The sequence below is a fragment of the Dendrobates tinctorius genome, unplaced genomic scaffold (genome assembly GCF_039654945.1).
Source record: "Dendrobates tinctorius isolate UK_male_01 unplaced genomic scaffold, ASM3965494v1 ptg000103l, whole genome shotgun sequence".
In the NCBI taxonomy this organism is placed as follows: domain Eukaryota; kingdom Metazoa; phylum Chordata; class Amphibia; order Anura; family Dendrobatidae; genus Dendrobates; species Dendrobates tinctorius.
In genome coordinates, this window is record NW_027361771.1 from 35,846,601 (window position 1) to 35,872,397 (window position 25,797).

Below are 25,797 nucleotides of genomic sequence, written 5' to 3' on the forward strand. Positions count from 1 at the left end.
CTAAAGCTAAGTTTTCTGTTTTGCCTTTTTGCATTTAAGATTTGTTTTTCTTGCTTTTTGGATTCTGCCACTCCCTGCTGGAGTGTGCAGTGTTCCGTTAGCTCTGTCTTCTGAAAGTACCTGAGTGCTGATTTAGTTTTTGAAGCTTAGTTGCTTCAGGGCCATTTTTATATCAGCTTGTTGGCTTTTGTCTTTGATAGGGTTTTGGCAGATTGCAGACAGCAGCCTTCCTATCCGTTCCTATCTAGGTAGTTTTTGGGCCCCGTCTTTGCTCAGCCTGTCTTTCTGTCTGTGTAAGTGTTTTCATCTTGCTTCACCGTCATTATATGTGGGGGGCTGCCTATTGCTTTTGGGTCTGCTCTGGGGCAGTTAGATTTCCCCTTTCCTTCTTTAGGCCTATGTATCTCTCCGGCTGTAATCGAGGGGTCTAGGTCATCGTAGGAACCCCCCACGGCTACTGCTAGTTGTGTTGATAGGTTCAGGGGTCTGCAATCTGATAGTTGCCAACTTCTCTGGTTTTCTGGACTTAGCTAGCATTTCTGTTTTTGCCTCCTACGGTGACTCAATCATAACACATGATTATAACGCAGGTGTGTTTGCTCGGGCTCTGCTACAAAAGAGTCACAGGTGTTGCAATCAGTGTTGGTGATAGTGTTCGTTTCAACCATCCTTGGTGGAGGAAGGAGCTGGAGAGCGTTCCTTGCAGCACTGTCTTGGCCCTGGTGTGGAAGGAGTCAGAGGGGATTTCCTTGTAGCTCTGACAGAGCTTGGTGGCAGCTATTCAGAAGGAGAGCTGCATTCTGGTGGTGGACTCTGTTGCCAGGAGCAAGAGCAACAGAGTAAAGCTAAGTGCTGTTTCCCTGTCTGCGTTTTTCCTTAGTGTGTATTAGTACAGCGGTGAGGCCAGTGCCTGCGCCACCCAGCTCCCTAGCAAGGGATAGGTGTAGGGTATGCTAGGGCGACAGGTTCCTGATCGGCGCCCGGTTCGGAACCGGCATAGAGAACGTTAAGGACACCGACTCAGGGGAGTGCAGGAGGTCTCCATGTCCCCTTTCCCTATCACAGGGCCCACCGTTGTAACGGTTTCCCCGTGTCTTGTTGTTGTAGTACCGGCCGGCTGGTCATGTCACACAGGACAGTTTCACGTGCCGCGTCTTGTTGTTTCAGTTACCGGCCTGTGGGCCGTGTCACACAGAACGGGTCATCGTGACAGCCAGCATCAGCGACAGTGCTTTGCTTCCACAGCACCTTGCTAGAGTCACAGTTACAGTCAGCGTTTCATTCGCAGCTGCTCCCCCGCAGATCAGCCTGTTACTTTAGCGCCTCCCTGCACAGCGCTGTTTTGGAACCACAGGATCACCGCTCTTCTAGGACTGGGTAGGCTCTGTCTAGGCTACTTTTTTTTTCCTTGCAAGGCGCCCTCCTCAGCAGTATTTCCCAGGCCTTAAAATATGCCCAGACCTGGCGAGTCTCTCTCTAGCCCCTTCCCCCACTATTATTCACTACACCTGCGCCATTTGTTAAAGAAAGTGGTCCACAGGTCAGGCTTCGGCCAACTGCCAATCCTCCACTCCTACCACGCTGGCATCACAGGAACCTCCCGCTGCCAGGGACGACTCCACACCCCCTCCTCTGGAGTAGGCTGTGGATATCTCCCAGTCTGTGTCTGACCTCACCAGGGTGTCTCAGTTCCTAGTCCATATCCTAGAACATCAACCTAACGTGCAGGCTGCCACCAGCGCCCCGATCGCTCCTCAGGATGATTCGCAGGCACCTCAACATCACTCTCACAAGGGAAGATCAAGAGTTAGGTCTAAGAAACAGACATATTTGAGCTCCTCGTCCAGCTTTCTATCCCCTTCCATGTCCTCCAGGATGCACTCGATATCCCACGCCTCCTCTGAGGTGGCCCTGGGGTTTGGCTCAGAATCCGGTTCACACACTAAGCACGACATGGGCCAGACCACCAAGATTCAGGATATGGATGATTGCCTTATATCTGCAGTTAACCAAATTCTTAATGTTAAGGAAGATGAGGGTTCTTCTCAGGACCACTGTCTCCTTTAAGGGAGTGAAACACCTGTCCCAGACATTTTTCCAACCACAAGGAGTTTGAAGGTATATTTTTGAAACACTGGAAACATCTGGCAAAATGGTTCTCAGGTAGAAAACAAGTGGATATCCTATATCCTTTTCACACCAACCTCGTTACCAAGTGGTGCGAGTCACCGGCTGTCGATCCACCTGTCTCAAGTCTGTCCGTCAAGAAGGTCTGGTCCCTTCGGGATTCCACTGACAGACAGGTTCCAGACTTAAGCCAAATCTGCCTTCAAGGCTGCTGGCGCATCCCTCTGCCCTGTATTTATTTCCACAAAGGTGGCTAAATCAATTTCCGCCTGGGCAAAGCTTCTCCGGCAGGGCACACTAGCTGGCCGACCTTGATCGTTCACGCGGGGAAGTGCCCGCTTACCACCGTGTCTTTAAAATGACACTAGCTGCTCTGCCCACGTTACTAGTAATATCATGATTTGGAGACTTCTCTGGCTCAAGGCCTGGAACGTGGAGTTAGCCTCCAAGAAACCGCTCACTAATCTTCCCTTTCAAGAAGGAAGACTCTTCGGCACCAAACTGGATCAGATAAATTTCTGATGCTACAGGGTGTGATAAAACACGCCGGGATCGCCTTTGCTGGGGTCAAAGGTCACGTGCATTCAGCATGAAACTCAGGCGCAGAGTGGGGATTCGGGTATAACTGACACTGGGTCAGGTTTATTAACGGTGAAAGCAATGCATAAAGAAAATAAAACAAAACAAATCCTTGCCTGTCCGGCACTAACTAAACAAAAGGTACAACCTAACTACCAACTGGCGGGCTTCTCCCGTCCAGCCAAACCACAGTTGCAGTGGGAACTGCTTTCACTCACGCGTGTCTCTCACACAGACAGGTTCTCTGTGTTCCCAGGCTCTCACTCACACAACCACCTGCCATCCTTTCATATCCGCCTCCCATTATTCATTAGTAACCAGGTGCGATACTGACAAGACTAGGCCACATAGGAAAGGTATCTGGGTGAGATATACCTGCCCTCATCCACTATTCCCACATATCCCCCCCCTCTGCTCAGACCACTCCGGTCGAGCAATGACACCCGCCAAACAGTGCACTCGGGACAGGACATCTGCATTCCCCATCTGTACCCCTGGGCGGTGCTCCACCGTAAAAGTGTAGGCCTGCAGGCAAGGAACCACTGGGTCACCCGGCTATTCCGTTCCTTGTTCAAGTGCATCCACTTGAGAGGGGCATATGGTCAGTGATCAGCCTGAACTTTCGGCCCACCAGGTAATATTTGAGGGCCTCTAGAGCCCACTTAATGGCTAGGCACTCTTTTTCTATGACTGCATACTTTTGCTCATGTTTGTTCAGCTTCCTGCTGAGATAGAGGACTGGGTGTTCCACTCCGTCCCTCACTTGTGACAGTACGGCCCCCGATACCGGTATCAGAGGCATCCGTTTGTACCACAAACTCGGTGCAGAAGTCCGGAGTCATCAGTACTGGTTGAGAGCAAAGTGCCCGTTTTAGGCTATGGAAGGCTTCTTCAGCCCCTAAACTCCATTTAATCATGACGGAGTCTTTCCCTTTTGTAAGATCCGTCAGGGGGGTAACGATGGCTGCAAAATTGGGTATGAACCGGCGATAATAACCGGCGATAATAGCCGGCGATCCCCAGAAAGGCTTGCACCTGCTTCTTGTTGACAGGTTGCGGCCAGTCCTGAACCGCCTGAATCTTATCGAGCTGGGGTTTAACAATACCCCTCCCAATTACGTACCCCAAATACCGGGCTTCTTCTAGCCCGATGTGACATTTCTTGGGGTTCGCGGTTAGGCCTTCCTCCCACAGGTCGTCAATCACAGCTTGTACTTTCTGGAGATGAGTCTCCCAGTCCAAGCTGTAAATGACAATGTCATCCAAATAGGCCAAAGCGTACCGCCTATATGGCCTCAGGATTCGATCCATCAGTCTCTGGAAGGTCGCCGATGCCCCGTGCAGTCCAAACGGCATATACACACATACTGAAATAAACCTTCCGGCGTAGCAAATGCCGTCTTTTCTCTGGCAGCCTCAGCCAGAGGGATCTGCCAATACCCCTTTGTTAGATCTAGGGTCGTAATATACCAGGCTTTTCCTAACCGATCTATTAACTCGTCGACCTGGGGCATAGGGTAGACATCAAATTTTGAGACCGCATTCAGTTTCCTGAAGTCATTGCAGAACCGGATGGTGCCGTCCGGTTTAGGAATTCGCACAATCGGGCTGGACCAAGCACTGTGCGATTCCTCAATGACTCCTAACATTGCCTTCACTTCTCGGGAAACGGCTTCACGGCGCGCTTCCAGGATTCGGTAGGGCTTTACGTGAACTGTGACACCAGGTTCCGTTACGATGTCATGTTTCATTAGCGTAGTCTGCCCGGGTTTTTCTGAGAAAAACTTTTGGTTGTGAAGTAGAAACTGCCTGACCTCAGTCTTTTGCCGCTCCGAGAGAGTCTCTGCAACCCGTACCTCCGGTACGGTATGCGAGCAGACGGGACGGGCCAGCTCCGCTGACAAGGCAGACCGATCTTTCCAGGGTTTTATCAGATTTACATGATAAATCTGTTCAGGTTTCCGTTTACCTGCCTGGTATTCTTTGTAGTTTACTTCACCAACTCTTTCCTTGATCTCAAAGGGGCCCTGCCACTTTGCCAGGAACTTACTGTCCATCGTGGGGACCAGGATCAACACCCTATCTCCGGGTGCAAACGTACGGATCTTGGCGCTCCTATCATAGATTCTTTTTTGGGCTCCTTGAGCCTGCATCATGTGTTCTTTGATGATAGGCATAACAGCCGCGATACGGCCCTGCATCTGTGTGACGTGATCTATCACCGTTTTAAACGGAGTGCCCTGATTCTCCCAGGTTTCTTTTGCAACGTCTAACAGTCCGCGAGGACATCGGGCGTACAATAACTCGAAAGGCAAGAATCCCGTGGAAGACTGGGGTACTTCCCTGATGGCAAAAAGCAAATACGGAAGTAAATAGTCCCAGTTCTTCCCATCCTTGTCTATCACCTTTCTCAGCATCTGCTTCAGAGTTTTATTGAACTGTTCGACCAACCCGTCTGTTTGAGGGTGATACACGGATGTGCGCAACGGTTCGATTTGTAACAACCGGCAGAGCTCCTTCATTACCCTGGACATAAAGGGGGTCCCCTGGTCGGTGAGTATCTGTTTTGGTATACCGACCCGACTAAAACACATGCACCAGTTCCTTGGCAATCGTCTTGGTGGCCGTGTTACGCAAAGGGATGGCCTCCGGGTAACGAGTGGCATAATCCAAGATGACCAGGATATGTTGGTGTCCACGTGCAGACCGTGGAAGGGGCCCAACTAAATCCATCCCAATCCTCTCAAACGGGACTTCAATAATACGTAGGGGTACCAAAGGGCTACAGAACCGGGGCTTAGGTGCAGAGGCTTGGCAGTCAGGACAAGACTCACAATATACACGAATATCGTGATGCATGCCTGGCCAAACAAAACAGTGTAATATCCTTTTGGTGGTTTTCTGGACTCCCAGGTGACCTCCCATCACATGTCCGTGGGCCAGGTCCAGCACCTGCCGCCGGTAGGGTTTTGGCACGACTAATAGTTGCACCGTGTCTTCTCCCTTTTTCTCTGATAGAGTAAATCATTCTCCAGAACCATGGAAGGATATGCCAGCCTAGAGCCAGGTTCTACGGGTACCCCATTTATCACTTTTACATTTGTCCTAGCCTGAGAAAGGGTAGGATCCTTTATTTGCTCGCTTTGGAAGTCATCTTTCTGAACTTCTAAATCCAGCAAACGGGGAGGTGGACGGCTGTCGGCCTCCTCCTCTTCCCCGGTCTCCTCCGTATCACCCGCCATGACTGAAAACGGGAACTGCAGGTCATTTCCAGCAGACTCTTCCGGGGAGACCTCTTCCAGGGGTTCGGGACCCACACGCGCCCTGGGAGAAGAATCATGTACACTATTACCCTGGGGTATCAACTGATTCTCCCACAATTGCCAGAAGTGGGGAAAATCCCGGCCCAGGATAACATCATGCAATAACGCCAGGACGAGTCCCACTTTATGTTGCACAGACCCATAGGAAGTAGTAATGCATATGACCGTGGTGAGGTACGAACAGGTGTCTCCATGCACACACGTTACAGAAAATTTGTCTGATGGTCCAGTCGGGGCTGACACCAGACTGGCCTTCACCAGAGTCACCACACTTCCCGAGTCTAACAATGCCACCACATTTTTCCCCATCAACAGTTAAATCACACAAGTGTTTTTCCACATCCTTTTGACCAGCATTCACACTCACTACCCGTGCAACCATAAACATGCGGTTTTTAGAGTCTGATGTCGCACTGCATGGGTTCAGTAGTGAGCGGACAGTTTGCAACAATGTGTCCCATCTCTTGGCAGTGGAAACACCTAACGGGCCCCTTGCTTAGATCATAGTTCGTTACTCTCGGCCTCGCAGTGCGGGTAGTCCCGTTTTCCTCCCCCACTGTCTTAGGGATTTTTCCTTCTCCCCTACTCCCTGGAACAGTCTTACTGGTTCCACGTGGAGATGATGAAGAACGAGGTGGGGTAGCGTCGTCTCGTCCTTCCGCCACGGAGTAAAGTTCAACCAGATCCACCAGTTGATCTGCCGTCGTAGGATTTCCATGGCTTACCCACTTCCTCAGGGCTGGCGGTAGAGCTCTCAGGTACATGTCCATGACGACTCTCTGGATTATCTCTGGCGCTGTCAACACCTCGGGTTGTAGCCACTTCTTCGTCACGTGGATCAGGTCGAACATCTGTGACCGCGGTGGTTTATCCGGCTGATAAGTCCATTGATGCACTCTCTGTGCACGGACAGCGGTCGTCACTCCCAGCCGGGCCAAGATCTCGGCTTTCAGTTTGTCAAAGTCCTGCGCAGCTTCAGGCTCTAAGTCATAATAAGCCTTTTGGGCCTCACCGGAAAGAAACGGGGCAATCAGGCCGGCCCATCGTGCCTTCGGCCATTTTTGTCGCACCGCCGTTCGTTCAAACATGGTCAGGTATGCCTCGACGTCATCTTCAGTCATCATCTTCTGCCAGTAGCAACTCACGTGAATCACTCTCGACTCTGCTTCCAGGTTAACCTCAGGTAAGCTTGTCAGGCGCTGCGCCACCTGCTGGAGAAGCGAACGATCGGTAACTGTCATGTCCACCAACTCCTTCAGCTGGGCCATCATCACCCGATTAGCTTCTTGCTGGACGGCGGTGGACTGTACCAGCGCATTCACCACGTCCTCCATGCTCATGCTTCCAACGTGATGCCCGCGTTCTCCACCACAATATGATAAAAAACGCCGGGATCGCCTTTGCTGGGGTCAAAGGTCACGTGCGTTCAGCATGAAACTCAGGCGCAGAGCGGGGAATCGGGTATAACTGACACTGGGTCAGGTTTATTAACGGTGAAAGCAATGCATAAAGAAAATAAAACATAAAACAAATCCTTGCCTGTCCGGCACTAACTAAACAAGGTACAACCTAACTACCAACTGGCGGGCTTCTCCCGTCCAGCCAAACCACAGTTGCAGTGGGCAATGCTTTCACTCACATGTGTCTCTCACACAGACAGGCTCTCTGTGTTCCCAGGCTGAAACACTCACACAACCACCTGGCATCCTTTTATATCCGCCTCCCATTATTCATTAGTAACCAGGTGCAATACTGACCAGACTAGGCCACATAGGAAAGGTATCTGGGCGAGATATACCTGCCCTCATCCACTATTCCCACATGATTCTCACAAGGGGTTAAGAGCGACTCCATTCCTCAACCCAAGCGCCCCTTTCTAAAGAGACGCTCTTTTGCATTTCATCCCTTTTGGCAATTTCCCTCCACTGGAACCCCCCTCCCAGCAGGATTGTCCACCTGCTCAGCGGAAGAGGCGCAAGCCATAGTTTAAACCAGCTACTAACATCCCATGGGTCGTCCCTCAAAGTACTCCGGGGCCAGATCTAATAGGATTGTCTTCAGCCTGATGGGTCATCAGCCAACCATTCCAAATTCTCTCTCCCAGAAGAGCTCAACTCTGCACCTGGGAATCTATTCTCTGAAATGCCCATCCTCTCACCCCCTTCGACTCTGCATGAATGTGCTTGGAAAAAGGACTGCGGCTATGGAGGCCGTGCCTTTTGCCCAATTCCACACCCGTCCGCTTTAGATGGCCCTGTTGTCAGCATGGGACAAGAAGGTGTCGTGTCATCCTTGGACCATCCAATTATCCTAACCCCTATATTGAGTCAGTCATTGACATGGTGGACTCTTCACTCGTCTGTTCGCCTTGGGAGAGCCTTTTTTCCCCCCTCTCCATTGGAAGGTTGTAACAACCGATGCAAGTCTTCTTGGATGTGGGGCAGTATTTCTGCATCCCGCAGCCCAGGGCCTCTAGAGCCCTCGGGAAGCTACCCTACAAATCAATCTTGAGATCAGGGCAATCTACCTCTCCCTACCGTACTGGCAGGACCTCCTCACAGGCCACCCGGTTCGCATTCAGTCAGACAACGCCACAGCGTACATAAACCACCAGGGAGGAACGCGCAGCAGATCTGTTCTCGCGGAGTTCTCCAGGGTACTAGTCTGGGCTGAAAATCATGTAACCGTAATCTCTGCGATTCCCATTTAGGGAGTATAGAATTGGACCAGGGTCTCACCTCGGGAGAGTGGTCACTCAACCCTGAAGTGTTCGAGCAGATTTGTCAGAAATGGGGCACCCCTGATGTAGATGTGATGGAGTCTGATTAATGCTAAGGTGCCCCACTTCGTAGCCATGTCGCAACCCTAGGGCGATCGGTCAGGACGCCCTGGTCCTGTCTTGGTCTCTTTCGCCTTTCATATCTCGTCGCCTCTCCTTGATTCTGAGAGCCATCAAGAAGATCAAGTCTGACACAGTACCCGTAATTCTGGTGGCTCTGGACTCGCAAAAACGGGCCCGGTACCCAGAGCTGGTAAACATGCTTGCAGAGACTCCCTGGAAATTTCCAGGGTATCTGGATTTCCTTTTGCAGGTTCCCATGTTCCACCAGAATTCTTAGTGGCTGAATTTAATGGCATGGCTGTTGAAACTGGCGTTCTGAAGGAAGGAGGTTTTTCACCTTGGGTCATACAGACCATGCCGGCGTCTTCTCGCATTTATCATCGAACCTGGAGGGTCTATTTTTGCTGGTGTGAAGACAATCAGTTCTCTCCCATGTCCTTCTCACTTGCATCCATCCTGGCTTTTCTCCTGTCTGGTCTCGAATCCAAGCTCTCTCTCAGCACTCTTAGGGCCAAGTCTCCGCTCCCTCGAGCCTGTTTCAGATGAAGTGGCATCTAGGCCCCAGGTCAAGACCTTCCTCAAGCGCGTTGCCCATCTGGCACCACCATATCAGCCACCGGTAGATCCGTGGGACCTTAACTTAGTCCTATGAGCCCTTCAGCATTCTCCGTCCGAACTCATACAGGACATTACAACTTCTTTCATGGAAGGTTGCCTTCTTGGTGGCCATTACGTCTATCAGGAGAGTTTCAGCACTAGTGGATTTCTCCTGTCATTCTTCTTTCCCCCGTTTTCGATAAAGGACAAGGTGGTCCTAAGACCGGTTCATTCATTCCTTAATAAAGTAGGTTCCCTCCTTCCACATCAATGAGGATATCATTCTGCCCCTCCCCTGTTCATCACCTGGATGAACCAGTCTTGTGTCATGCTCAAAAAGTTTTATTAATACATTCAAAAGCCTATAACATTTTTATTTTTTTTTTTATCCATGGAGCTGTATGAGGGCTATTTTTTTTTAAAGGTAAAACATGTGAACTTCATGGCTATCATTTAGGGGTATCATGACTTTTTGGTCACTTTTTACATGTATTTTTGGGGAGGTGGGGAAGCAGGATATTTTGTCACATATGATGTCATTGATAGGTTTATTACAAATGCGGTGATCCCAATTTTATAAAATTAGTTTTTTTTCCCTATAAGAAAGCATTATTTTTTTTTACTATGATTTTAGTTTTATGCAACACTTTTTTTCCCCACAAAGTGTTTTAGACCCATGAAGGAACTTAAATATACAATTATTTCAATAGCAAAATACACTAACTGCAGACAAGAAGGCCTGTGTCAGGCTCTCCTGCTGCCTATAGCAAACCAAAAGCTCCTCATCATGTTGACAGGTCATCGATAGGTTGACAAAGAGCCCTCTTACTCTGTTAAAGTCCTTATATGCCACGATCACAAATGACAACAGCATCTAAAAGATTTAAAGGCCAAGTATTTAACTTCAATCTACAGGTGACAAGGACCTGTAGAAGGGCTGTGTAAGCGTGAAATTGCCGTTGACCCTAGAACCCCCAGTCTACCCCTGCTCACCACCTGTATGTCCTATCATCTGGATTTTAGGGTATGGGCACACGTTGCGGATTCTGCTGCGGATCAGCAGCTGATTTGGCCCTGCGGATCCGCAGCAGATTCTGATGCGTTGTACAGTACCATTAATGTCTATGAGAAATGAAAAACGCTGTGCACATGCTGCGGATTTTTCATCGCTGATTTTCTGCGGATTTAAATTCGCACCATGTCAATTCTTTGACACCTGCTCCATTATAGGAATCCGCAGGTGTCAAAACGTATGGGAAATCAGCACAAAATCTGCACTAAATCCGCAGGTAAAACGCAGGTCATTTGACCAGCGGATTTAGCCAAATCTGCGCAGAAAAATCTGCAGGGTAATCCGCAACATGTGCACATACTCTTATACTTTAGAATGTGGCGAGTGCTGTGCTTTTTCTTCTTGTCAGCATACTTTTGAACTTTATATGAGCACCACCATAAAGTTAGGGTACCGTTACACCTAGCGATGCACCAGCGATCCCGACCAGCGATATGACGCGGTCAGGATAGCTGGTGAATCGCTAGGTGGTCGCTAGTGAGCTGCCATACAGGCAGATCTCACTAGCGACATCGCTGGGGACGGAGATCGCTACTTACCTGTCACACCAGGCGATCCTGCATCCTCCCGCCCGGCTCCACGCGTCGCCCGTCGGCACCACAGGAAGCGCCGCAGGAAGTGACCGATGAGGAATGGTCGAGGAGCTTCTCGCGCGACCAGCGATAACCAGCGGGGGAGCCGGTAGGAGGCAAGTATCACACACAGCGATATCGCTAGCAATATCGCTGCAACGTCACAAAATCGGTGACTTTACAGCGATATTGCTAGCGATATCGCAGTGTGTAACGGGGGCTTTACTTCTGCTGTACTGCGTATAGTTCACTATAGAGGGAGGATTGGCAATCAAGATAACTAGACTGGTGCCTGTTCAGCTTAATCTTGTGATTTTTATACACCTTCCAACAAGACAATGACCAAAAGCATACTGCTAAAGCAACACTCGAGTGGTTTATTGGGAAAGGTGTAAATGTTTTGGAGTGACCTAGTCAAAGCCCAGACCTTAACCCTTTACTACCAAGAGTGGTTTGCATGTTAACTCCCAGGCCAATTTTTACAATTCTGACAACTGTCCCTTTATGAGGTAATAACTCAGAAACGCTTCAACGGATCTAGGCGATTCTGACAATGTTTTCTCGTGACATATTGCACTTCATGTTAGTGGTAAAATTTCATTCATATAACTTGCGTTTATTTGTGAAAAATAATGGAAATTTGGTGAAAATTTCACAATTTTCCAACTTTGAATTTTTATGCTCTAAAATCACAGTGATACGGCACACAAAATACTTAAGTAACATTTCCCGCATGTTTACTTTACATTAGCACAATTTGGGAACCAAGATTTTTTTTTGTTAGGAAGTTATAAGAGTTAAAAGCTGACCAGCGATTTCTCATTTTTACAGACCACATCACATTTAAAGTCACTTTGAGGGGGGAAAATACCCAAAAATGACACCATTCTAAAAACTGCACCCTTCAAGGTGCTCAAAACCAGATTCAAGAAGTTTATTAACCCTTCAGGTTCAATTTTTTTATTTTACCAAGGGTAACAGGAGAAAACTGGACTGGAAAAGTTATTGTGCAATTTGTCCTGAGTACGCTGATACCTGATATGTGGGGGGGAACCACTGTTTGGGCGCATGGCAGAGCTCGGAAGGGAAGGAGTGCCGTTTGACTTTCACTGCAAAATTGGCTGGAATTCAGATCGGATGCCATGTCAAGTTTGGAGAGCTCCTGATGTGCCTAAACAGTGGCAACCCCCCACAAGTGACCCCATTTTGGAAAATAGACCCCCCCAAGGAACTTATCTAGATATGTGGTGAGAACTTTGAACCCCCAAGGGCTTCACAGAAGTTTATAGCGTACAGCCGTACAATTAAAAAAAAAAAAATCATATTTTTTCCACAAAAATGATCTTTTCACCCCCAATTTTTATTTTCCCAAGAGTAACAGGACCCCAAAAGTTATTGTGCAATTTGTCCTAAGTACGCTGATACCCCACATGGGGGTAAACCATGATTTGGGCGCATGGCAGAGCTCGGAACGGATGCAGCGCCATTTGACTTTTTTGGCTGGAATTGAGATCGGATGCCATGTCGCGTTTGGAAAAGCCCCTGATGTGCCAAAACAGTGGAAACCCCCCAATTCTAACTCCAACACACCCCTAACGGGAAAATGGAAATAAAAAAAAAAAAAAAAAAAAAAATTAATTACCGTATTTTTCGGACCATAAGACGCACTTTTTCCCCAAAAAATTTTGGGGGAAAGTGGGGGGTGCGTCTTATGGTCGCAATGTTCCTACCTCCGAGGCTGGTGCGGGTGCCGCGGGGCTCTGTAGTGCGGTGGTGGCAGCGGGCTGTGCTCCGGTGCAGGGGTAGCGCCTCTCTGTGCTCCGGTGCAGGGGCGGCAGCTCCGCCGGCATTTCCTCCAAGCCCGGAGGCCCCCGCACATCCCTTGCTGGCCGCCGCCATGTTGCGGTGGCCTCCTGGAGCATGGACGCCGGAAAGATGGCCGCCGGTCCGGTGATGGCGCATGCGCAGGTTCAGATCTCGTCCCGAGATCTCGGGGGACGAGATTCAAATCTCGGCAACGAGATCTCGTCCCCCGAGATCTCGGGACGAGATCTGAACCTGCGCATGCACCGTCCCCGGACCCGCGGCCATCTTTCCGGTGTCCATGCTCCCGGAAGCCACCGCAACATGGCGGCGGCCAGCAAGGGATGTGCGGGGGCCTTCGGGCTTGGAGGAAATGCCAGCAGAGCCGCCGCCCCTGCACCGGAGCACAGAGAGCCGCCACCCTCACCCCACAGAGCCCACCAGCCCCAGCACAGCCCACCTGGCCCAGCCCCAGCACAGCTGCCACAGCCCAGTTGCCCCAGCACAGCCCACTTGCCCCAGCACAGCACAGAGCCGCCACCGCACGAGCCTGGACCACTGAATGACCCCTGTGACCACTCCTCCACCTGTGCCGGATCCCTTCCCAGGTAAGCTAAATTCGGACTGTAAGACGGACCCCCATTTGACAAATTATAATTTTTTTTCCTTATTTTCCTTCTGAAAATTGGGGTGCGTCTTATCGTCCGTTGCGTCTTATAGTCCGAAAACACGGTTATTACATACCTGGTAATGTGTTTTTTCATGAGACATGACGGCACCACGAGAGAGGGGATCCGCCCAGCGAGGACAGGAAACCTTCAAGATAAAAGGGGCGGCTCCTCTCTCCGCATCAGTTGTTTTACAGAGCACGAGAGGAACTCCGCAGGTTAGTGTACACATAAATAATACAACTTTAATACTGTTAAATTTCCGACACCAAGGGAGTGTATAATACTAATAATGCACCCAACTAATGACGTGATCAATAGGGCGGGAATATAAGGGTGCCGTCATGTCTCATGAAAAAACACATTACCAGGTATGTAATACCCGTGTTTTTCCATTCTACATGACGGCACCACGAGAGAGTTACAGAGATTTGTATTCTCTTTAGGGGGGGGGATCACTGCTTGTAACACTCTTCTCCCGAATGTGAGATCAGAGGTAGCAGATAGGTCTAATCTGTAATGCTTGAAAAAGGTAGACGGAGAGGACCAAGCGGCCGCCTTACAGATTTGGTCGATGGAGGAGTCCGCTCTCTCCGCCCAGGACGTTGCCATGGCCCTCGTGGAATGGGCTTTTAGGCCCTCTGGAACAGCCCTGCCTGCACTACCATATGCTAGTATGATGGCCTCTCTCACCCATCTAGCTATAGTTTGCTTAGAGGCTTTAAGGCCCTTCCTTGCCCCCTGGTATGAAACAAACAGGGCCCTCTGTTTCCTCCAGGGTTTTGTCATCTCTAAATATTGTAGGATACATCTCCTAACATCTAAGCAATGTAGCCTCTCCTCCTTCTTGTTACCGGGGTTAGGACAAAAGGATGGCAAGACTACTTCCTGAGCTCTGTGGAATTTCGACACTACCTTAGGGAGGTATGCTGGGTCTAATCTTAAGACAACTCTATCGTCCATAACCTGAGTGTATGGCGGGTCTGCTGACAGTGCGTGTAAGTCCCCCACCCTACGTGCCGATGTAAGTGCCACTAATAAGGCTGTTTTTAAAGTTAACACTTTATCTGATGTCACGTCTAGTGGTTCAAATGGACTTTCTGTTAGAGATGATAGGACCAAGTTTAGATCCCAGGGAGGAGGTTTAGGAGATGGGACAGAGTTAGCCCTAGTACAGGCCCGGATAAACCTGGCCACCCATCTATCATTTGCTAGGTCATAGTTGAATAATGCTGCCAGGGCTGAAACGTGTACTTTGAGGGTGCTGACAGCTAAGCCCAAGTCTAAACCCCTTTGCAGAAACTCTAGCACTGCCCTCACCGGTACTTCTCCCTCCCGTATTGGGCCTGAGGTGGACAAAAATTTTCTCCATATTCTCCCGTATATTTTTGTAGTCACTGGCTTTCTGCTACTGATTAGGGTGGAAATTAACCTTTGTGAAAACCCTTTTTTCCTCTAACAGTGACCTTTCAAATTCCAGGCTGTCAAATGCAACCTGGAGTTCGGAGGGTGATTGAAGGGACCCTGTGTTAGGAGGTCGTGGTTCTCTGGGAGTACCCATTGGTCCGTCACTGACATCACTCTTAGCCAGTAGAACCACGGCCTTTTTGGCCAAAAGGGAGCTATCATAATTACTCTGACTCGGTCCTCCCTGATCTTCTTCAGGACTAACGGAATGAGGCATATCGGGGGGAAGGCGTACAGGAGACCTGATGTCCATTTTATCCTGAAGGCGTCTACCGCCAGTGGCATGTCTGCTAGACTTAGAGAGCAGAACTTTTGAACCTTTCTGTTGGTTTTTGAGGCGAAGAGATCTATTATGGGTTTCCCCCACATAAGCATAATCCGTTGAAAAATGGACTCTTTTAGGCACCATTCGCCTTGCTTCAACCGGTTCCTGCTCAGAAAGTCTGCCTTCAGGTTGTCCACACCTCGGATATGCAGGGCCGATAATGAGAGAAACTGACGTTCCGCTAGAGTCAGTATTCTTCCCGCTATTTTCATTAATGACCGAGAACGGGTGCCCCCCTGATGGTTCACATATGCTACTGCTGTACGATTGTCTGATAGGACTTTCACGTGATGTCCTGTCAGGTGTGTCAGTAAACCTTCCAGCGCCCTTTCGATGGCTAGCAGCTCCCACTCGTCTGAGGATAGATCTTTTTCGTCCTGAGCCCAAGGATCTTGAAGCCATAGGGTGTCTAGATGGGCTCCCCAGCCCCAGGGGCTGGCATCTGTCGTGACTACTCTGGAGGCTGTATATGTCCAGGGTACTCCCCTTGGAGAGGACTCTATCTGTAACCACCACCTGAGTGACTGGAGTACAGGGTCCGGGATGGTGAGCTTTTGCTCTAACTGCCCCTGAAGCCTCAGATCGTTTTGTAACACACACCACTGAAGTTCCCTTGTGTGAAACTGAGCCCATTTTATTGCTGGTATGCAGGAAGTTAGGGATCCCAACACTGACATGGCTTTCCTCGGAGTCATTACTGGCTTTCTTAATGTTGTCCTGATTAGGTTTTTGATTTTTTCTTCTTTTTCCTCTGGGAGGCGACATTCCTGCACCACCGAGTCTATTGTTAGGCCCAAAAAATTCTGGATCATTGTTGGTTCCAGTTTGGATTTTTTGAGGTTCAGTTGCCAACCCAGAGTCTGAAGTGTCTCCATCACTATCTTGACTTGTTCCTGACAGTGAGAGAAATCTCTCCCCACTATCAGGAAGTCGTCCAGATATGGTATTACCAGGGCATCTTTTTCCCCGAGATGTGCCGAGACCTCCGCAATTAATTTCGTGAAGACCCGGGGGGCTATTGCTACCCCAAAGGGCAGAGCCCTGTATTGAAAGTGATGCCACTGAGATATTTGCGGTCTTGCTGCCGGATCGGGACATGATAGTAAGCGTCCTTGAGATCCAGGACCGCCATGTAACACCAAGGAAAGAGGAGTTTCACTGCAGATCTTATGGTTTCCATCTTGAATGATGGGACTATCAAATATCTGTTGAGGCCTTTCAGATTTATAATTGTCCTCCAGGAATTGTCTGGTTTCTTTATTAGAAATAGGGGGGAGTAAAAGCCTTCCTTTTTTCCTTTTTCCGGAACTTCTTCCAGTACGAGTTTCTGTATGAGTGACAATACCTCCTCTTCCAGACTCTCTTGTCTTTCTTGAGAAGATTGCACTGGAGTCTGAATGAATTTTTGTGGTGGCCAATGGTGGAACTTTAATTCCAGACCTGACCCTACTATCTGTCGGATCCAGGTGCTGGATGAGATTCTCTCCCAGGCTGGGAGGAAGTGAGAGAGCCTTCCCCCCACCTGAGAAGGACCGTCACTGGGAGGGTTTTTTGGCTTCCCTGGAGGGCTTGCCGAAATAGAAGCCTCTCCCTCCTCTGTATCGCCTGTCAGAATTGTTTTTGTCTCGATCTCTGAATTGTTGCTTTCTGAATTTTCGGCCCCTCTGAAAGGAGCGCCGAAATGCTTGAAATGGTTGTTTTGGAAAATTTTTCTTTGTATCACCCGCTTTTTCCAATACGTCATCCAATGCAGGTCCGAACAAGAAATTTCCCTCACATGGCAGAGAGCACAGTTTCATCTTTGCCTGAGTGTCCCCCGGCCAGCATTTTAGCCATACTGCGCGCCGTCCTACATTGGTTAAGGCTGCTGACTTTGCTGCTAGTCTGGCCGAGTCTGCAGAAGCCTCTGCGAGAAAGTCTGCCGCCGCTCTAATAGCCGGTAATGCTTCCAGAATTGACTCTCTGGGAACTCCACGTTCTAGTTGATCCTCCAAGTTGTCTACCCATATCTTTAGAGACCTAGCCACACACGTAGCTGAGATAGCCGGTCTTAGCGCCCCAGCCAAGGTTTCCCAGGCTGTCTTAAGGCAATTGTCCGTCTTCCGATCCAGCGGTTCTTTCAGAAACCCCAGATCCTCAAAGGGTAGGGAGGTTTTCCTGGCGACTTTTGATATCGCTACATCGATTTTGGGAGCCCTATCCCAGGATGAGGATGCCTCTTCCTCAAAGGGATACCTCCTCTTCAGAGAATTAGATATCTGGGACTTTTTCTCTGGTTTTTCCCATTCGCGTTTTATGAGCTCTTCTATTTGCTCATTAATAGGGAAGGTCTTACGCTTTTTCTTTTGTAGTCCACTGAACATGAGTTCTTGGGCTGGCTTTTTTGCTCGCTCCTCTACCAGCCCCATGGTAGATCTGATTGCTTTAATAAGTTCATCCGTAGATTCTACTGGGAACGTATCTTCCCCATCTGAGCTACTATCTGAAGAGTGCGTTTTATGTGAGTCCTCCTCTGATCCTGTATAGTCTTCTTGAGAGACCCCTGAGGGGCTGGATCTATCCCTAGTTTTCCTATCTGCATCCGCAGATTGTAATGCACTTACTGACTTACAAACCTCTGTTTGAATTAGGGACCTCAGACTATCCGAGAATGAGGGAGTCTCCTCCGCTATTGTTTTGTTAATACACTCCTGGCATAACTTTTTATTCCAGGCTGTTCCTACGGGACTTTTGCATAAAGCACATTCTTTATTCTTAGATTTTCCCCTACTTTTCTTAGGGACTTTCTATACTCCACCCCGCCAATGTATGTAAGAGAGGGAGGAGAGGGAAGAGAGGAGAGAGGGCATCACGGTGGCTCAGTGGTTAGCTGGGTTCGAATCCCACCAAGGACAACATCTGCAAGGAGTTTGTATGTTCTCCCCGTGTTTGTGTGGGTTTCCTCCGGGTACTCCGGTTTCCTCCCACACTCCAAAGGCATACTGATAGGGAATTTAGATTGTGAGCCCCATCGGGGACAGTGATGAAAATGTGTGCAAACTGTAAAGCGCTGTGGAATATGTTAGCGCTATATAAAAATAAAGATTATTATTATTAAAGAGGAGACAAGAGAAAGAGAACAGACATTAGAGTACTGGACTTTCTCGTAGTTCACTCACCACTCGGACGCTTTCACAAAACGGGTACCGGATCTGGAGGCTGACTGGTCTTCTCACTGTCTCCTAAGGAGACTAGGGACCTCTCCTTCTTGCGTTGACGATCCGCCCGTGCACTGCCCGAGCGGCTTCCACTGCTGCTGCGGCGTGTCTGGCTCTTTTCGTGTGAGCGTGAGCGCCTTTCCTTCGCTTCCTGGCGTGGTTGTATATGCTCTGGCGAGGGGCTCTCCATCCTGCCGTATATGTCTGCTGCTATCCTGTGCTGAGAGCAGTCACACCCGACCATGTAATGGTGTAGTGACGCCAGCCACTACCGGTTTAAATAGCAGCCCCCAGCTTCCAGCTGCTTAGCAGGAGCCAAATGAGAGCAGTCTCTTTTTTTTTTTTTTTTTTTTTTTTTTTTTTTAAATTGGACGGCCTGGGCCCCGTATCTCGCTTGCGCCCTCTGCGCGCTCCCCCTAGAGACTGCGCACACCCCTGTGTCTCTGCTGCGCGCGCCACCTCTACTTCCGGGTCGCCGCTTACCACTTCCGGTTTAGCGTCGGCTTCCTCCCAGCAAGGCCCCGCCATGCGCGCTCCAATGCGCGTGTCCTTGCCGCCCTGGTGTGCTCAGCGGCGCGAACCCCGGTTTTCCAGTGAGCGCCTGGGCACCATACCGGTCACCTGCGCTCTCCCTCTTACCTGAGGAGAAAGGATGGACGATCCACTATACCACCAACGTATACACCAGGTAAACCTTCCAGAGCCGGATTCTACGGGGACTGGCGTCTGGTCTCAACAGGGCGGGTACACCAATGTGGCACCCCCGAGGAGCAATATCTTCGCCCAGGCACCGATGTGTCACATGGGCTGCATGGCCACCATACGTCAACAGGGAGGGAACACGGAACGTGGCCTCCGTGGACGTTTTACGGGGTACATTTACATCTTGGAGGGTACACCGCATGTGGTCTCCAAGGTATCCAGCTTCACCCGGGCATCTGCCCCATGGGCTGTGGCCATGCACTCGCTCAGGGGGGACATAGGAATATATGACCCCCGAGGCGACTACCGGTACCTGGTATCAGGTGTAGCAGACCGGTGCCTGCTATTTGATCACCCGACCCAGGCATCCTCTTCTTTCTTCCAATCATCAAGAGGTTTTCATCTTGAGGGCTTCCCATCGAGGACAGGAAACCAACTGATGCGGAGAGAGGAGCCGCCCCTTTTATCTTGAAGGTTTCCTGTCCTCGCTGGGCGGATCCCCTCTCTCGTGGTGCCGTCATGTAGAATGGAAAAAATACGGTATTTTTTCCCTAACTAAAGCGGGTGATAACGCGGGTTTGATTTACTATTTATGGCGGTTTTTATGTTTGGCCGCTGTCATACGCTAAAAGACACTTTTTATTGTAAAAACAGTTTATGCATCACCTCATTTTGAGAGCTATAATTTTTCCATATTTTGACCCACCGAGTCACATGAGGTCTTATTTTTTGCGGGACGAGTTGACGTTTTTATTGGTACCATTTTCAGGCACCTGACATTTTTTTATCGCTTTTTATTCCGATTTTTGGGACACAATGAACAAAAACCAGTGTTTCATGAATTTCTTTTGGGGGGGTGCGTTTACACCGTTCTGCGTGCGGTAAAGTTGATAAAGCGGTTTTATTCTTCGGGTCAGTACGGTTACAGCGATACCTCATTTAGGTCATTTTATGTTTTGGCGCTTTTATGCAATGAAAACAATTTTAGATAAAAAAAAAAAATTTTTATCGCTTTATTCTGCGAGCTAGAACTTTTATTTTTTTGCTGATGGCGCTGAGTGGCGGCTCGTTTTTTGCGGGACAAGATGACGTTTTCTGCGGTATCATGGTTATTTATATCCGTCTTTTTGATCGCGCGTTATTGCACTTTTTGTTCGGCGGTATGATGATAAAGCTTTATTTTTTGCTTTGTTTTTTTATTTTTTAAGGGGTTAACTAGTGGGACAGTTTTGTAGGGCGGGATTGTAGGATTGAAGATTGCTGTTCACAAATGGAAAGCATTTAGCTTGAAGGAGCTGGAGCAGTTTTGCTTTGAGGAATGGGCAAAAATCCCAGTGGCAAGATGTAGAAAGCTCAGACTTATACAAAGAGACCTACAACTGTACAAAGTACGGAGTTTAGGGGGGTGAATATTTATACACATTGAAATTTAGTTATTTTGTCCTATTTTGTGTTTACTTCAAAATAAAAATAAGATAAAATATTCCCAGCTGTTGGCATATTCTTCAAATGAACTGATGCAATGTGAAATTCCAGGTTGTGAACTATCAAAACAAGAAAAACCATCAAGGGGGTGAATATTTCCGCAAGTCACTGTATGTTTGCTTCATGGTTGTTAAAGTGGTGGTGGAAAAGATAAAACGTTCAACAAACCTCTGTTTGCACTACATGAATATCTTGATGCTCACAGTGATCTTCCTCTTCAGAATCTTGGGAACACAAAGGATTAACACATCTTTCTGGTAGATGGCTGTTGCTGGATTCAGCTGTTAAAAAAAAAGCCACACACATTGACCCAATATATGTTATGTGATTATCAGGTTATGTAGATGACCCTCAAAACTGCTCTTTCCTTCACCATCAATAAGACTCTCGATTTACCTGGTGATATGATGCGCTGGTGGTCCTCCATCATGACGTCCTTGTACAGATCCATGTGTCCTTCTATATACTCCCACTCCTCCATGGCGAAATGGACAGTGACATCCTGACACCTTATAGGAACCTGACACACAATGATACAGTCATCACCCAGACACATCATCCCTTGTGTTACTGTATAATGTCCCAGTATTCCCAGCAGCGCTCACCTCTCCGGTCAGCAGCTCAATCATCTTGTTGGTGAGGTCCAGGATCTTATGATATTCGGTTGTCAGGGAGTGAAATGGAGGCTCCTTGAAGGGGCTCTGGGTCTTGCTCAATTCTCCCAGCACATAAGAGCAGCTGGTGGTCACACATTGACCGGGAGTCTTCTTCACTACTGTGTAATCCTGAGTATGGTAGCAAACAATGACATATACATTTCAACATCCACATGTCCATTTTCAACCATGCTGCTTACAGTTACGAGTGAGGTCATGTGACAGATTTCCAGAAACCCTCACCTCTCCGGTCAGCAGATAGATGATTTCCAGTGTGAGGTTCAATATACTTTTGGTCAAGAGATTTTTCTCTTTCTCCATTCTCAGCAAGTCATTTCATCCATTTAGGACTCCCCCATACAAACTAGATACAAAGCAGAATCAGACAAGAAATATTTTAGATGAACTTGTTATGAAAACATAATACAGAGATGATCATACTGCTGAAATCAAAGATATTAAACCCCATTGCAATTCACTGATTAGTAAAATGTACAAACTTTCTAATCACTGCAATAAACTAAACAAGATCTTGCAACATAAGTAATAGAACAAGTAAATGTCTTTTATCAACTACTGAAGGCTCAGAATTATTCAGTCCTTCCAAACATCTTTAGTATTTAGCAGAGCATCTTAGCCTGTTATAACCTGCTGCAAATGTGATGCATAATCAGACACTAGGTTCTGGCAGGGTTCCTGGGGAATCTTCGCTCAATTCTCATAGGAATCGCATACAAGACTTCTCCCCTGCTTCCTCCATACTCTGGAACTCCCTGCCGCAACACATCAGACTCTCACCAGCAACAGAAACCTTCAAGAAGAAACTGAAGACCCACCTGTTCCTACAAGCCTACAGCCTGCAATGATCCTCGGTCTACTGAACCACAGCAAGACCTGCTCTACCCTCTCCTACTGTATCCTCACCCATCCCTGTAGACTGTGAGCCCTCGCGGATAGGGTCCCCTCTCCTTATGTACTTGTGTGTCCCTTGTCTTACACGTTTACTATACTTGTCTATATTTCCCTTTTCACATGTAAAGCACCATGGAATAAATGGCGCTATATAAATGCATAATAATAATATTCTTGGATTTGATAATGAAACTGTCTTTGTAAAATCAAAGTTTTTTTTTCTCTTGGGAACAGGTCAGGAAACTGCAACTGCCACTCTAAAATCTTCCAGCATTTTTTCTAAAACCAAGCTTTGCTGGATGTTGAGTTATGCTTGAGATTATTGTCCTGTTGGAAGGTCCAATGATGCCCCAAGCTTAATTGACTCCATCTTCCCCCTCCACACACTGCAGGTTTTCAGTGCTAAAGGAAGTAAAGCAGCCCCAGAAGATCACCTAGCCACTGCCATGTTTCACTATAGGTATTGCTGAGCCACCATGCTTCACGGTAGGCAGGGTGCTCTTTCAGCGTATACTTAATTCTTCCTCCAGACATTCTGCTGAGAAATAGTCCTGAAAAGAACCAGTGTTTTTATATGTTTTTATGCACTTTATTTCTTTTTCAGGGTGCAGTTGGGCCTAAATGGTTCTGTAAACTGTGGCCTAAGTTCACATGGGATGCATTATAGTTAGCACTGGGCAGCCCCCCTATATGGTGTTACTAAGAGGCTGTGAACCTGATGCTCTGCATTCCCTGTGTGAATACTGCCACATACGGATTATTTTTTTTGCACTGGTGTGCCACACGGCCAATCCCTGATTGTAGGCTGGCTGTCTCATTTGGTATTTTGCACCTATGCAGTTGCCATATTTCTTGGTCCGCTGCACCCTGTTTATTGCAGATGTATTGAGGCCCGTTTACACAGGTAAGCATCTCTGCCTGTTTTTGGTGTTTTCCTGAAAAGAACCAGTTTAAGTTAATCGCTTGACAGAACAGAATCTGCAAATTTGTGCTTATTTATGTGGTTTTGAACACTGGAGCCAACTTTACTTTCATTTTTGAGTAGAGGTGTATGTCAGTTCAGCATGGAGACGAGTATTTAGCATGCAGCTTAGGATATGTTCACACTGCATCTTTTTATGACGTTTGTTTAGTATAGTAATTAGAGACAGGACACCACAGTCTGCTCCCCCTGTATAATAATAATAATAACAGACAGGACACCACAGTCTGCTCCTCCTGTATAATAATAATAACAGACAGGACACCACAGTCTGCTCCTCCTGTATAATAATAATAACAGACAGGACACCACAGTCTGCTCCTCCTGTATAATAATAACAGACAGGACACCACAGTCTGCTCCTCCTGTATAATAATAATAACAGACAGGACACCACAGTCTGCTCCTCCTGTATAATAATAATAACAGACAGGACACCACAGTCTGCTCCTCCTGTATAATAATAATAACAGACAGGACACCACAGTCTGCTCCTCCTGTATAATAATAATAACAGACAGGACACCACAGTCTGCTCCTCCTGTATAATAATAATAACAGACAGGACACCACAGTCTGCTCCTCCTGTATAATAATAACAGACAGGACACCACAGTCTGCTCCTCCTGTATAATAATAACAGACAGGACACCACAGTCTGATCCTCCTGTATAATAATAACAGACACGACACCACAGTCTGCTCCTCCTGTATAATAATAACAGACACGACACCACAGTCTGCTCCTCCTGTATAATAATAACAGACACGACACCACAGTCTGCTCCTCCTGTATAATATCAGACAGGACACCACAGCCTGCTCCCCCTGTATAATAATAATAGTAATGACAGGACACCACAGCCTGCTCCTCCTGTCTAATAATAATAATAACAACAGACAGGACACCACAGCCTGCTCCTCCTGTCTAATAATAATAATAATAACAGACAGGACACCACAGCCTGCTCCTCCTGTCTAATAATAATAATAATAACAGACAGGACACCACAGCCTGCTCCTCCTGTCTAATAATAATAATAATAATAATAACAGACAGGACACCACAGCCTGCTCCTCCTGTCTAATAATAATAATAATAATAATAACAGACAGGACACCACAGCCTGCTCCTCCTGTCTAATAATAACAGACAGGACACCACAGTCTGCTCCTCCTGTCTAATAATAACAGACAGGACACCACAGTCTGCTCCTCCTGTCTAATAATAACAGACAGGACACCACAGTCTGCTCCTCCTGTCTAATAATAACAGACAGGACACCACAGTCTGCTCCTCCTGTCTAATAATAACAGACAGGACACCACAGTCTGCTCCTCCTGTCTAATAATAACAGACAGGACACCACAGTCTGCTCCTCCTGTCTAATAATAACAGACAGGACACCACAGTCTGCTCCTCCTGTCTAATAATAACAGACAGGACACCACAGTCTGCTCCTCCTGTCTAATAATAACAGACAGGACACCACAGTCTGCTCCTCCTGTATAATAACAGACAGGACACCACAGCCTGCTCCTCCTGTATAATAATAACAACAGACAGGACACCACAGTCTACTCCTCCTGTATAATAATAATAATAATAATAATAACAGACAGGGCACCACAGTCTGCTCCTCCTGTATAATAATAACAGACAGGACAACACAGTCTGCTCCTCCTGTATAATAACAGACAGGACACCACAGTCTGCTCCCCCTGTATAATAACAACAGACAGGACACCACAGTCTGCTCCCCCTGTATAATAACAGACAGACAGGACACCACAGTCTGCGCCTCCTGTATAATAACAGACAGGACACCACAGCCTGCTCCTCCTGTATAATAATAACAACAGACAGGACACCACAGTCTACTCCTCCTGTATAATAATAATAACAGACAGGACACCACAGTCTGCTCCTCCTGTATAATAATAACAGACAGGACACCACAGTCTGCTCCTCTTGTATAATAACAGACAGACAGGACACCACAGTCTGCTCCCCCTGTATAATAACAGACAGACAGGACACCACAGTCTGCTCCTCCTGTAGAATTATCACAGCCTTGTATGGGAAGGGTGTATACATGGCATTAGCCTCTGCCATGTCATCATCACCCTCCGGCGCCTCTTTCTCACCACAGTGCACATACCTGATATCATTACTTCCTGTCTGTGCGGTTCTAGCCTCTTTGTCATTCTGCCACACACGTGGCCATTCTCCTTCGTCACGCTCTGTTTATCCTCATCTTGGGGATTGTAGTCATCTATTCCGTCCATTGCCCTTTTATTGCTTAAATTTGGACTACAACTTCCAGCATGCATTGCAGAATGCAATCAGCTGTTGAAATATGCAGACACAATGTTTGTCTCCGTCTTGTGGTCATAGTTGGATTTACGTGCACACAATAAATTGTTGTAAATCGCTTTCTGTAAAAAGAGAAGGCAGCAGGGAACGAGGCGACACGTGTTATAAATG

At 47.9% G+C, this 25,797-nt stretch overlaps 1 protein-coding gene across 1 annotated transcript in view; it reads right to left on the bottom strand.

The window, feature by feature from the left end:
• The window catches only part of LOC141100175 (uncharacterized), a 51,667-nt gene extending 26,095 nt beyond the window's left edge, over positions 1–25,572 (bottom strand). Inside the window, exons 1-5 of the mRNA XM_073588464.1 lie at positions 25,472–25,572; positions 21,659–21,779; positions 21,365–21,544; positions 21,156–21,279; positions 20,928–21,040 (exon numbers count right to left, since the gene is read on the bottom strand). Of these exons, the coding sequence (XP_073444565.1) occupies positions 20,928–21,040; positions 21,156–21,279; positions 21,365–21,544; positions 21,659–21,736 (495 nt within the window). The 5' untranslated portion in view covers positions 21,737–21,779; positions 25,472–25,572. The remainder of the gene's footprint in view (positions 1–20,927; positions 21,041–21,155; positions 21,280–21,364; positions 21,545–21,658; positions 21,780–25,471) is intronic.
• Positions 25,573–25,797: the final 225 nt, after the last annotated feature.